At 44.3% G+C, this 14,155-nt stretch overlaps 2 protein-coding genes and 2 non-coding genes across 4 annotated transcripts; 2 read left to right on the forward strand and 2 right to left on the reverse strand.

Annotated features, from left to right (window-relative positions):
• Nucleotides 1-1,683: 1,683 nt before the first annotated feature.
• On the reverse strand, nt 1,684-6,618 carry LOC4325497 (protein CROWDED NUCLEI 4). The gene is made up of 8 exons (NM_001397721.1): nt 6,422-6,618; nt 5,292-5,501; nt 4,877-5,130; nt 4,417-4,687; nt 4,253-4,336; nt 2,558-4,173; nt 2,239-2,455; nt 1,684-2,139 (listed from the first exon to the last, which is right to left on the reverse strand). Exons 1-8 carry the CDS (start codon nt 6,605-6,607, stop codon nt 2,014-2,016), a joined length of 2,964 nt encoding a protein of 987 aa, NP_001384650.1. The 5' UTR covers nt 6,608-6,618; the 3' UTR covers nt 1,684-2,013.
• Nucleotides 6,619-8,519: 1,901 nt separating this feature from the next.
• On the reverse strand, nt 8,520-11,933 carry LOC4325498 (uncharacterized). The gene is made up of 10 exons (XM_015757605.3): nt 11,432-11,933; nt 11,149-11,335; nt 10,870-11,003; nt 10,669-10,781; nt 10,460-10,583; nt 10,088-10,237; nt 9,776-9,928; nt 9,427-9,506; nt 9,265-9,314; nt 8,520-8,952 (listed from the first exon to the last, which is right to left on the reverse strand). Exons 1-10 carry the CDS (start codon nt 11,813-11,815, stop codon nt 8,774-8,776), a joined length of 1,554 nt encoding a protein of 517 aa, XP_015613091.1. The 5' UTR covers nt 11,816-11,933; the 3' UTR covers nt 8,520-8,773.
• Nucleotides 11,934-13,111: 1,178 nt separating this feature from the next.
• Nucleotides 13,112-13,185, forward strand: TRNAT-AGU (transfer RNA threonine (anticodon AGU)). The gene has a single exon. It is a non-coding gene; the product is annotated as a tRNA-Thr (tRNA).
• Nucleotides 13,186-13,678: 493 nt separating this feature from the next.
• Nucleotides 13,679-13,750, forward strand: TRNAQ-CUG (transfer RNA glutamine (anticodon CUG)). Its single transcript has one exon. It is a non-coding gene; the product is annotated as a tRNA-Gln (tRNA).
• Nucleotides 13,751-14,155: the final 405 nt, after the last annotated feature.

Here is a 14,155-nt window from a genome sequence, read left to right on the forward strand (position 1 = left end):
AAGATATCCAGGTGTGGTCTCCCCTCTTCTTTAGCTATTTCTTCAGAGTTCAGAGTTCAGGTTGTAGGGTAGATCTTTTTTCCCCACTCTATCTATCACATGGTGATTAAAGATAACCTTGATTAACCCTTCTCATTTCTCAAGATATTAACTTCTTTGATGGCTTGGTTTGCTCACTTCACTGACAGATCCAGCGTTGAGCATCTCAGAGATGGCAAGAACACACGCATCGCATCGAATCACACAGGAGGGCAGCGTCGTCAGATTCAGATGTGCTCACGTTCAATGCTGCTGCCTGCTGTACCTTAGCTTGGATGCAGCGATGCAGGCAGCGAGGGTCCAGCCATTATTAACTCCTATTGCTACAATACTACTGGTAGTACCACGCACGAGTAGGAGAATCATAAGCTACTACGATGCTGCTTGTTATTTAATTTAATCCGTTCTTGTGCTGCCATTGCCGGGGAGGACGTAAGGAATCATTCCAATCTGCATCTCGATCGATCCATCACCCATGCCGCCTTGCTCTGATTGATTCCTCCTTTTCAATCCGTGCAATGCAATAGTAGCATTACTTACACGCTGCACAAGCATGAAAAGGCTGTAGTTTTTCGTGTGGAAATTTACCGGGAGTAGTTCAGTTCCTACGAAAATACTCTAAAATTCCTCCAAAAGGGAGTCTTAAATTTCAGGTTATCAGATCTCGATGGTTTTAGATGTGCCGTATAAGTAAGTCTGTCGCTGCCAACCTGATGATATACTACAGGCTGCCTGACAGCCGACATTGTCATTCAGTCTGTCAACCAGCAAAATAATTCGCTGCACAACCGGGCAACGGAAACTTCACTGCAATAGGAGTCCTAAATTAGTATACTAGCCACAGTGTGTTCATCCCAAGAATCGGGGAGTGTTGTTGCTGCGCCACGAATGACTAACAGCTGATTGTTTATGTGTTAATCGTGGCGATTTGTAAGTTGGTCGCAGACTTGCGTATCGTGATGAGAGGCGAGCATGGGAAAAAGGATGGAATTAACAAATCGATCGCATCGTTGTAACGGCAAATCCAGCAGGAGCTCCAGCATGATCAGCGTACGTGCTTTTGAGTTCAGGCGCACATCTTTATGTAAATAATTTGCATTAGGTCGCTCATCAATGTCATTCGTGCTAGTAGTATTTGTTTGAGTTTGACTAAACTTCAGGTTTTGTTTTAGACGCAGACGACCACTAATGATTTTCCGTCGTGGGGTGCACTAATAGAACGTCTGAACGTTTTCTGCGTGCTTAGACGAGTTCACATTGACCATCAATTTAGTACTAAAAAATTAGCAGAATATTTAGCAGGGTTTGTACTACTTAACTACTTATTGAAATAGAGTTTTATTTGCTATAAATCTTTCGTATTGATCTGTAAAGACAAAATAACATAGTTGTAACAGCGTCCTAATAAATACTTCCTAATCAATTTACCCAAAGTAGGTGGGAATGAAATGGGAAGCTTGGCAAAGGGTAATCAATTTCATGAACAATCATTTTCTGATATAATGAAACAGACATCCTCATTAATCTTCAGTTGAAACAGACATCCTGAAACATGGACCCGACACTGAGAAATTTGGCACGGCCTTACTTATAACATAACGGTATTTAAGCCAATAAGACGAATCAAATGAATATCAAACCATCTACGTTAACTTTGCTTCCACTTCGCACAACAGCAAGAGGTTACCAGGGCGCCCCCATCATTTTTTACACAACCACTTTACAAGTCGAAGAAGCAACAGAGGCAAGAAGATGGAAAACACAGTGGAGGATTCAGCTCAGCAGCGGCTTCCAAAACTGCCGCTGCTCACAATACCACATGCACACACAACTAGACACAAAGGCTTCCCCTTTCAATCCGAGAGGGGGGCAATGCCGAAAGCAATACAGCTAAAGTGATTATCTTTATAAGAGAGGTAACTGTCAGCCTACAGTTAGCTCTGTATTATCTATCAGAGGTGAAACTAATCTCCATCAAGTTATGAGGAAACGCCACAGCTTCTTCGCTGAAGATGTTTTCTCTTCCTCTTCCTCTTCATCTTCCTCGTCAGAGTCATTGTTGTCCTCAGGTCCATCTACATTAGATGTTTCAGTTGCAGACTGCAAATCGAAAACAGAATATAGTAAGTTCAATGGACCAAGGCACATACTAAAAGCATATGATGAGAATAGTGCAGCTGCAGCTGAAAGAGGAATTACCACTGTAGCCTCCACCGAAGGTTCCTCTTGGACAGAATCTGAATTATCCACTATTCCGTTCACGTAAGGCACATCAACAGATGAAGCTGGTTCTCCTGGTTTTGTAAGGTTCTCTGGCCCTTTATCGCCGTATTCATGTTCCTTGCAGGTGTTGGATAAACCAAGTGGGGCTTCATCATGTTCATTCTTGGAGCATTTCTCTTCTAGAGCTGACAGGCTGTCAATATCAGATTGTTAGTGAAGGGCATGAAGAAACATTAAATTAAAATAGTCACGCTGCTTTCAAAAGTTCAGATAGTAGTGTAAAAACAAATCATACCAGTTGGAAGTGATTTCCCCTCCATTAACTTTCTGAATAGTACTCCTTCTGTGCTTTCGTTTTGGCTCTAAAACTTCAGTTTGGTCACAAGAAACCAAATGATTAAGCCTCTTTTGACCAACTTTTGCAAAGTCCAAATTCACATCTTCAACATCCACAGAGTCTCCAACTTTCTTTGGCACACCATTCTGGACAAATTGATCATGGCTAGCGCTCTTCTCTGGAGACCGTTTGAATATCACCTGAGCACATTTTCGAACCCAAGAAATCGGTGTTGAGACTGGAGAAAGGTCTAGTTTCCTTCCAAAACGTTGCTTTGGTGAAGAATGGGAGTTATCATGATGATTGTCTTTCACATTTATATCACTTCCAAGCTTTGACTTATCATGTTGTAACAAAGACAGTTGCTTATTTTCAGAATCAATTTTCAGTTCTTCCAACACATTAAGTTGTTGAATTTGCACTGTAATTGCTTCTCGGTCTGAATGTAATAGTTTTCTTTGCTCTTGCAGCTTCTCCCGTTGATTATTCAAGGCTTCAATAGTGCCTTTTATCTCAGACAACTCTTGCTCTCTCCTCTCACGTTCCAAAGTAGCTTCTTTTCTCTCATCCTTAAGTTTCTGCAATTCAACTGCAACATGTTCTAATTTTGTGTTGATCATCTCCTTCTGAGAATTGATGTGTTCGAGTTCCTTGGCCTTTTTCTGCTCAAACTCTTCCTCCCTTTCCCTCAAATAAGAATCTATTTCCATCTGCCTTGCCTTAGCAGAATTTAGCAATTCCACCCTCTGGATATCAATGTCTCTCTTCAGATCTTGCCTTTCTTGTTGAATCTTACTCAGCCAACTTGCATGTTCTTGCTGCATCTTACTCATGAACTCTTTGTGTTCACGAGAGAGTGTTTCTGAATTACTTTTGAACTGAACACGGAGATTATCCTTCTCCTGTTTGATGATATCAGATTCATTCTTCAGATACTCAGTTATTGCTCTTCGTTCTTCAGCAATTCTGATCGCTTCCTTTTGTAGCTCCTCTTTCTTTTCATCAATCAGCTCCCATTCAATCTCAAACCTTTCCTTTTCGGCTTGCAGCCTATCTGCATCAGCCATGAGTTCCCTTTTTTGGGCTCTGAGGCTGTCAATTTCTTCTTTAAGTTTCATCTGCAGAGTAAGCAACTCATCTCTATCTGCTTGTGTTATTGCTAGATCTTGTTGGGCTTGAATTGCTTCCCGTTTCTCCTCTTCAAAGAAAGCCTTTTCCTTCTCCAAATCCGATTTAATCCTTTGTATTTCTTCCCTTTCTTTTTGAAGTTCATTGTGTATGGCTTCTCTGTGTAACAAGAGCTTTTCCTCCTCCTCTTTCAACTCATCTGATCTCCCTGCCAACGCCTTTTCCTTGCTTGCTAATTCAGCTAGCTGAAGGTCAAGATTCTGGGATCTTTGCACAACCACAGATTCCTGCTCACTGAGAGCACATTCTCTCTGATGCAGCGCATTTCTTGTCACCTCCATTGCTGCATCAAAAGACATTTGTTTGTTTGCCATCTCAGATTCAAAATCATGTTTTCTCCTCTCCAAGGCTATAGCTTGTTCCTGATTCAACCTTTCAATCTCGGCCTGCAGCAGAAATTCAAGATGATTTACAAGAGGTTAAGTCACAACACACATTGTCAATAGTGAAATTGGAGAATCTTACCCGTTCTTTACTTGCGATTGTCTCTTGCAAAATTAATAATTCACTCTCCCTTTTGTCAAGCAGGGATTCCTTCTGAATCAGAGCCTGCAAAAGAGATCAATTTTGTTAGACAGAACTTTCGCAATGATATATAGGTGGTAATAAAAGGAGAAAAATATACATACTTCCTCTCTTGAAACTATTGCCTCCATTTTCAGCTCCAACTTATATTTTTCCTCTAACAAAACCTTCCGTTCAGCTTCAAGAATATTCTTTTCTTCTTCCACTCTTTTCTCTGAGTGAGTAACATAAGCTAATCTCTCAAGGATGTTCTCGTCCCTCTGATTGAGTAGAGCTTGTTCCTTTAGTAATACTTCCTCCTTTTCATGCAAAATTTTCTTCATATCGTTCAACGATTTCCTCTGGAGGCTAATTTCCTTCTCTTTGGCCTCATTCCTGCATTAGCATGCCTGATTTAGGGAAAAGGAATAAAAGATGCCCACTAAACTATGCAAGAATATCTTACAAAGTACACAGTTGACTAAAAAAATTAAAAGCATTTTGACAGTGATTTACTGAACTGAATTAAGCTATACTATATAAGAAAGACGATTTAATTGAAAAGGTGGAACATAGAACACTCACTCGAGCTCACAAGAAATTCGGTCTCTTCTAAGCTGATCTTCGCGATCATCGATGTCATGTAAACTTCTCAGTGCTGCATTATGAGTCCGTATGGACTCTGCCTCCAAAGATTTTGCTAGAAGAAGCTTCTCTTCTGCCTCATCAAATTTCTTGTGTGCAGCCTCCATCAATTGAAGAGCTTCAGCCAATTTCGATTCATATGAAACCTTTGTTTCAGCTGTTTCCCCACGCATATCATGCAATGCTTTTTCAAGCTACCAGAAAAAATTGAATAAGGGCCACATTATCATTATATATGAATTGGATAAAAAAATTAAATCTCAGAATGTCTCATGTACAGTGAATTTTTCTTTTGTTCTCATAGACATAAATAATAAATTTTGCTTCTGAGCTATTATTTGGGATAAAAACTTACATTAGCAACACACTCCTTTTGGATGCCTAAACTCTTTTTCAGGTTTTCTTCCTTCTTCCTTGCTTCAGCTAAAGCAGACTGCTGGGCTGCACGTTCACGCTTGTGCATAATCTCAGCAGATTCCGAAGCAGCTCTAAGTTGCTCATGCTTGGATGTTAACTCCTTCCGCTCCATCAAAACAAGACCAAGATTGTGTTGGTATTGATAAATCTACAACAAAACAAGCAAAGAATAAGATAAAGCAGATATTTTATTTACCATTCTTCTGCAGAGCAAAACGTGTAAATTTGCCTTTAGTTACAACATGTGCAATAGGTCCTAAATATGATAGCTTATGACAATGTAGGTATTTAACATTTGGGCATACATCCGATGGTGAATAGGAAAGAAGTAAATAATAGACTAACTGGTTTACTGATGTGCAGACTTTACTATTGATACAAATTGCATACAGATCAATGAATGGTTTCGGCAAATACCAATGTAATAATAGCCATGGCATCTTCCAACATTAATCGTATGCTACCGCAATGCATAAAGCAATCTACTATTTCAATCCAGACAAGCTAACCCAGAATACATATGTATAGTTGCAACAGTAGAAACCCCAAAGCGAAAGAAATAGATAAATAAGTTGAATGTAAAAATGTAAAAAAAAAAATAAAAGAAGCAAACTTATACAATTACAGTTCAGCCACTAACTAATCCAAGCAAGCTAAACTAAATGACAAACATTCCAAGATAACGATTCTAAACACCAACGCAAAAAAAATAGCTTCTTGAATCATTAATAAACCCATCCAGCATGTCAGCTGTACCTAAGAAACAAAGAACTGAGCAACCACCAAAATCCCAAAATGATTTTTCTTCTTTCCCGATAACTCATAGCGCACCAAACTCGACATTAGTCACACAAGAACCCACGCAGCGAATGATTCCAAGAGGAAGACTTCATCGACGTTCCGCCGATTCTTCTCGGCCATCAATCTTTCTCCTCTCCTAGGAGGAAACCCTCCACCAAGAACTAGCTACTGAGGGAGTCAAACCATCAAATCAAGAAATCCAAGAACCTTGCCATCCAGCACGCACAAGGAGGGGAGGAGGGGGGAGAGAGAGAGTGAGGTGGGTACCTCGGACTCGAGCCGCGAGATGTACGCAATGAGCGCCGCCTTGTCGCGGCGCTTGAGGGACTCCTCGTCGAAGCCGGCCTCCCGGAGCTTACTCCAGATCGCGTCGTCCCCCGCGGCTGCGCCACCACTTCCTCCTCCTCCTCCGCCTCCTCCTCCCACCCCACCTGCCGACCGCGGGCTCGCCATGGCTCCTGCCCGCCGGGAACCCTAGATCTCGACGGCACGATGCGGCGGCGGCGGCGGCGACCACCCGTCGTCACGCGCCCCTCGCGCGCAGCAGTGCTTTCTTCCCGTGCGAGTAGTGGAGGTCTCCCTCCTCGCCTCCTCTCTCTCTCTCCTCTCTCTCTCCCTTCTCTCGCACACCTCTCCTTTTCCCCTCGAGCTTTTTTTCTCTCTCTTCCTTTGGGCGGCTGCTCGTGTGTGCTGCGCGAGACGGAGGTTTTTTTTATTATTATTTTTTACTCGGCTTGGGATTCGGTGGAGGGAGAAGGGTTTGGTTTGATGGGTGGACACTGGACGAGGGACTGGGTGAGGTGTGGGACCGTGGAGTTCAGGGTGGACCGGGTTTATGGAGGTGGTGCTCTACCGTATTAGAGACTGATGATTATTGGCAAGATTCTTTCTTTCTTTGCTTTCGCTTTCCATTTGTACTCTAATTTTTAATTTGGAGATCGGGTTTGTTTTAGGCCGATTTGGCTGAGCTTCACCTTCAGCTCTACTCTACTTTTTATTAAGCTGAAACCAAACTAAACAAATTTAAATGCATGTGAAAAAAAATAAAAGAATGGACTGAAGTGCTCTCACAGAATAAATTTAAAAGGTATAGCAAATGTTCGGTTTGTTCTACAACTTCACTCCAAACTTAGGTTTTGGAGTTAAATTTAGACATTGGAGTCCCATCAAACGTGTCGTTTATTTGAAACAGAGACTTTAGCTTGCCATACATATTGCTTAAAAAAAACATTTGAATGACTTTTTTCACAAACAACCTTGAAATGTCAACTATTTGGCCTGCTGAACTATACAGACCTTTTCCTCTTAAAACTATATAGATAAAATAGTATAGTAAAAAAACATATATGGAGTACTACTTTTGACAAAAAAAAATTAAGGGTGTGTTTAGTTCGGAAAAAGAAAATTTTTTGGTGTCACATCGGACGTTTGACCGGATGTCGGAAGGGGTTTTCGGATACGAATGAAAAAACTAATTTCAGAACTCGCCGGGAAACCGCGAGACGAATCTTTTGAGCCTAATTAAGCCGTCATTAGCACATGTAGGTTACTGTAGCACTTATGGCTAATTACGGACTAATTATGCTCAAAAGATTCGTCTCGCTATTTCCCCTATAACTGTGCAATTAGTTTTTCTTTTTATTTATATTTAATACTTCATACATGTGTCCAAAGATTCGATGTGATGTTTTTGGGAAAAACTTTTTGATAACTAAACGGGCCCTAAGCAAGATGACAGTATGCTTTCCGTTGGCATAAGCCCGGGGCACACTGTAGGCTTGGTCCACGGAAGCATCCGAGGATTCGGAGATCTTTTCGGCAGTAAATAAAAAACAATTAACCAACGTCACCAGGTGTAACGCATACTAAGCATGACACGTAGGTCCAAATCCCTCGTGGCCCACACGTCAGTCTCCCCAGCTACTAATCGACACCGGCGGCCGGCTGCCTTTTGCGGCTGCCGCTGAAAAGCCGTAGCGACGCGACGAGCACCCCCGCACACGGAGACCATCGCCCATGACAGGTGGGGACAGGGGATTCGGGGGGCCCACATGGAAGCGGCACGGGAAAGGGGAGCGATCGTGACTCGTGAGGATCGGGGTTCAGTTGGGTGGGTTTCCGGCGTGGCGCCCAGCTCGTTTGAGCTGGTGATCGCGATGGCGGAAAAAGTGGATACGTTTGGATGAGGGGGATGAGGTCAGGTCTCTCAGTTCGGGAGTGGCGCCAGTGAGAACGCATCCGAGGTGGGTGGTGGGGTGGTCTGGTTTTTTATGTGGGCCCCACCAAACTTGTGCCCTTGACTTTGACGGCCACAGTGATAGCCACAGCTGTGGAAACTGGGAAACGGAGGGGTTTACAGTCACACTTACCACTAATGAATTTTTTAGCTTCCCAGTCTGTTGGCAGCAACAGTCCATGAACAACTGGTGAAAGCTTCTGCTCCTACCTTACCAACGGTGTACTAGTACTACTACTACTGCGACATCATGGCCAGCTTGGAGAACTCCAGCCGTCCAGCGAGCGAGGCACCAGCACTGGGTACATTATTGGTTAGACACGGGAAATGCAGCTGCGAAAATCAGCGTCTGGTTGGGAGTTGCAGCGCACGGCCGATCATCGTCACGAATGGTGCAGAAGAGTCCATGGGATGGGAGCGGCGCGCTGGAGGAGCGCCCCTCTTCTTGCACCGTAGTAGTCCGAGAGCCAGCCCGATATGATGCCCAGTTCTGATTCTCTCAGCCTAACAAGCCAATCCGGGTCGTCCTTGCTCGCGGGGCGCAGATCGATGTGATGAGCTCCTGCAAAGGCAAATCACAAAGCGGATTTACGATTCAATAACTCAAGATGATGCAAACCAGAGACTCAATGTGCTTGCTTACAAACTGCACCACATCAACGTGATTTAGTCAAGTACTTCTTCCGTTTCGCAATGTAAGTCATTCTAGCATTTCCCACATTCATATTGATGTTAATGACTTACATTGTGAAACGGAGGGAGTAGTATACTCAAGTATATTATTGATTCCATTATATCCCAGTATCCCACACACTTGAGTCTAGTACAGATTAACACCACCATTGATGAATGGAAGTGTAGGAAAACAGCATACCTAATGGAGCGATGATGGCCACAACACTCTCAGATATATTCTTCAGGACACTGTAATGTTCATTGTTCAGATAACGGCAAGATCATAACACGAAAATGGCTCGTGTAGGTGAGATCGTCATCAGAGGAAATAAAGCTCAAAAGGCAAGTGAAGTTTGTTTACCCTCCGCCACTCCAAGGATCCAGAAGCCCATTGAAGAATATGATATTACTACCAAATCTCTCCAGAACTAGACTAATATTCTGAACAAGAAAAAAAAAACAAGAAGTCATTAAACTCTCTCACATGTATATTTTGGCTGAAAAAAATATGAAGAATCAGTTGTATTGCAAGCAGAATAGTTTATGGAGTAGAACAGAATTTGAGCATTCCATAACATATCTAATAATAATACATTTTTTTCTTAGTTAAGAAAGTTTCCTATCGATGACAAATCATCTAGCAGAGCAAGTTGTTAAAAACAAATGTATATGCTTTATGAAAACCTTGAGATTTTGATACTATAACTCACATGCCCACCAAACTCTGTAGTAATCCATTGAGGCCTTGGTTCAACACCAAAGCTGTTGATGCAATCCTTCTCATATGAAGTGTAGTTGAATTTATCTGCTGGAAACATACTATCTTCACTGTATGACATTGGCATAACCATCTCGGTACAAGCCTGTTTTAAGCAATAATGGCAGATATGTCATATCAGATAACTCAAGTACCTTAACATATACTCCCTCTGTCCCAAAATATAAATGTTTTTTTGCCCATTTAGAGGGAGTATCAAATATATCCAATGGATAGAAACAGCATAAAGTTTTAGTTGCAAGACCTGCCAGTCCCATCCATCCATTCCATGCGGATCATCATTTAGATCAAAGCAGTCAACAGTACCAGTGTAGTTGTAGTATACATTTACTCCTGCATATATGCGCTCCAGAATACTGGTTCCATCAGGTTGATTGTCAATTTTTGTACACAACTGAAAGAGAAACCAGATAACCTAGTAAGTAGGGAGTAGTGATGACATGCAGAAAATAGAACATGGTAAGCAGGTAAGGCTTCAGAATGTTGCAGCACACTAAATTATCATTCTGATATAGTGATACTCTAGATTATCTTCTTTGTTGGGTCTTGAGAACACAAACTAAATAATGGTTGATGAATGTTAGCAAATTAAATTTTATCACAAAAAGGAACTAACTTCCTTTATTGGATTGCCAGGCAAAGGCATCATAAAATCTGCTGGCATTGGGTAATCCACCATGGCCAGGTAACTGTACGCTGAGCTCAACCAATCTGAAAGTTCCCCAGTGTTTTTTATAGTCCTGCAAAACATTTTTTATACATATATGATTACCGATTAATAAAGCTCAATGTAAAAAAGATGTAGTGAATAGAAAAATTACTCACTTGCATAGATGGAAAGTTTTGCTTAGTTTCAGCAGACCATCTTGCCCATTTCCTTGAGCATCCAGTGCTTTCCAAGAGTCCTTTATTGTTTGAAAGCAGCTTAAACTTTCCCTCTAAAACACAGTGAATAAGTGTCATCTGTCATGTCACTCACGTATATTGAGAATAATAAGGAAACAGGAAATGTTGCAAAATAAACACCTTGAAATCATTTGACACGAGATCGTAGAATATGGTAGAAGGGACAACGTCTTCAAATTGAAGGATTGGAGCTGATGACGCGAGAGCCCCAACAGCAATATGTGGGTATTTAAGTCTCATCCAAGCAGCGAGCACTGCAGCAATCATACATTCAATGGTGTCAGTACAGAAATACAGATTGAAGCTGGAGCCCAACAGACCACCAAGCCACATTCAAGAAGACCCTACGGAATACAGATTTTGCACAGGCAAGGCTATCCAGTTAAAGAGAAGCCTTACTTCCACCGTATGAGCCCCCGAAGAGCACGACAGGGCTGCCTTCTGATGACAAGTTCTTCTTGAGGTCAGTGAGCAGTACAGCATAATCAGCAAGCGCTTGCTCGGCTGTGAGATACGCCAAGGACTTGGAATTGTTGTAAGCTTTATCCTTGCTGCCGAATGGCATCGACTCCCCGTAGTACCGATGCTGCAGAGAACAAGTAAACGGGATCGGATCTCGCACGATCAGCGCACACCCAAGGAAGAACACACTGACTGGTGCAAGGTGAGAGGATAAATTTGCCTCGGCGAAGACGACGAGAGCGGCGAAGCGCGTGGCGGCCTCCCACACGAGGCCCGAGTTGGCGGCGAACCAGGCGATGTCCCCCTCGTTGCCGCAGTAGAAGAAGATGGGCCCGCCGGCGCCGGCCCACCCGCCGCCGCGGCCGACCAGGTACCGCTGCTGGAAGAACCCATCCCCCTCCTCCCCCTCCTCCTCCAGGAAGCTGAAGTGGTCCAGCCGCTGCCGGAAGTAGCGCGTCTCGTAGTCGTACCCTCTCACCGCTTCCTCGGCCCCCACCACCCCACGCCGCGGCCGCGCGTGCGGCACCGGGAAGCGGGGCGGCGCCCTCGCCAGGGCCGACGCGGCGGCGGCGAGGATTAGGAGGAGGAGAGGGAGCGGACGCATGGCCGCTTTGCCGCCGGCGTGGTGGGGAGGAGCAGTGGACAGCGGTGAGCTCGTTCTCGTCGGAGGTGGCGGCGTGCGTGCCGGCGCGGACGGAAGGGGAGCTTTATGACGTGATCGTGACGTGGGGGCGGCTCACGCAGTCCACTTGTCCACTCACTAGATGGCGCGGGTGACACGTGATCTTTCAAGGTGGGCCCCGTTGATTTTGTGTATGGGCTCGTTGAGGCCGGCCCATCAAGAACTTGTTCCTGGACCGTGTCCGTCCTGGCCTCCTGTGCTCCGTGTACATATATGCCAACAATACGGGAAACGACCGGGTTTTTCCTGCAGAGATAGATAGATCGATCGATCGATCATGGCCAGAGAGGGAGGACGAGACGACGGTGATGACACCGGCGCCGCCTCTACCTCGCCCAACAGCGTCGCAAATCAGTCGTCGTCGTCGTCGTCGTCGTCGGAGCCGGAGCCGGTGCCTTTCCCGGTTCACCGCTTGGCGCGCTACTCCAAGTCGATCGACAAGGCGATCAGGGAGTCGGTCCTCATCAACCTGCTGTCCTGGAGCCTCGAGCAGCGGATGCTGTCGCCCGAGGCGGCGGCGCATGCCACCGCCGACGGGCTCGTGGGCGTGGTCCGGTGCCACGCCGTGGACTCCGGCGTCACCTTCTACGGGATGGAGGGGATCGGCAGGAGCTTCGAGGAGGAGCTCCTCAAGTCCTTCGACAGGCAGCTCATCGCCTTCCGCGGCGGCCTCCCCAGCAGGGGGGAGAAGGTGCCCGTCTCCGCGGGCGAGGCGGCGCGGATCCGCGCGCTCCACGCCGCGTTCGTGGAACGGGACGCGGAGCTGTGGACCCTGGCCCACGTCACCCTGGCCGAGGACCTCGCGGCGTCGCGCGGCGGGGACGCGTCGGCCGCCTCCATCCCGCGCATGGTGGAGCGCCTCCGCCAGGTGCGGCGCCTCTTCGAGGCGGTGCTCATCCCGTTGAGATCGCTCAAGTCTATTTTCGATGACCTCCTCAGTAGTAGCAGATCACCACCAGCAGATGCTGACGTGCTGGGCGGCGCCACCTGTGACACGCCTGTTTCTAACGCAGGTTCTTGTGTGCCCAATGTCTGATGCGTCTGTTCATATGCCAAAGTTAACCATATGAGGCTTTCAGTTGAACCTGAGCATGTAAGTTTGCTATTTAAAGCTAAACTTTAGTTATAGTTTTTGTCTTTGAGGTGAATTGGACCTCAAGTTTAGTTCTAATTTTCAATTCTAGGAAATTTTAGTTCTAATTTTCAGTTAAGCCAAGAGCTTTCGTAGCTCAGTTGGTTAGAGCACCCGTTTAGTAAGCGGGAGGTCTTGAGTTCGACTCTCAACGAAAGCAATTTGAGTTTGTTTTATGAGTAAATTTCATAAAACTACATGTTTTGTGGTCTAAGTTGCAAAAAAATCACATACATTTTGACACTTAGCATTTAATTATATATATTTTGGTCGTGTAGTTTCACAAAACCAAACTATCGATGAATGGATTCACTCGTGAGATGATATAGTTGTTTCACATAGGACGAGGACATGGTATCTTATTACCAGCCATCACACAAAATTAACAGGATGCCACGTCCCCATCCTAGATGGAACAACCACGTCATCTCACGGATGAATCCATTCATCGATAGTGTGGTTTTGTGAAATTAAACTACCAAAATATATGTACTTAAGTGTCAAGTGTCAAACTGTGTGTGGTTTTCTGCAACTTGAACCATAAACTCATGTAGTTTCGTGAAATTTACTCTTGTTTTATTTTATCTGTGTGCTTAGGTAGAATCTCAAGAAATAACTAATTTAAAGGATGAAAGTCACGGTGTGTCACAAATGGTCCCATGGTCTAGCGGTTAGGACATTGGACTCTGAATCCAGCAACCCGAGTTCAAATCTCGGTGGGACCTTTTTTTTCTCGTAAATTTTTGCTTGCTGCTGTAGTCTTTGCGTGTGCCACCGAATTAAAGAAGTACGAATTCCAAAAATATCAAAACATGTTACGATATAAAACGGATGGAGCAGTAATTGTGTTCTTTTATGTTTGGAATTCCAAACTTACTGCATAACCATGAGGCCATTTCATAGAAGCGTTGTACTACTAACTGGGCTGCGTTCGGCAGACCAGGTTCCAACTCTTCCTCCTCGTTTTCCACGCGCACGTTTTTCAAATTAATAAACGTTACTTTTTAAAAAAAAATTTCTATACAAAAGTTGCTTAAAAAATCAAATTAATCCATTTTTATAAAAAAAATTAATAATTAATTAATTAAATCACACGCTAATCGCTGCTCCGTTTTGCGTGCCGGGGAGTG

The sequence above is a fragment of the Oryza sativa genome, chromosome 1, assembly GCF_034140825.1.
Source record: "Oryza sativa Japonica Group chromosome 1, ASM3414082v1".
Classification (NCBI taxonomy): domain Eukaryota; kingdom Viridiplantae; phylum Streptophyta; class Magnoliopsida; order Poales; family Poaceae; genus Oryza; species Oryza sativa.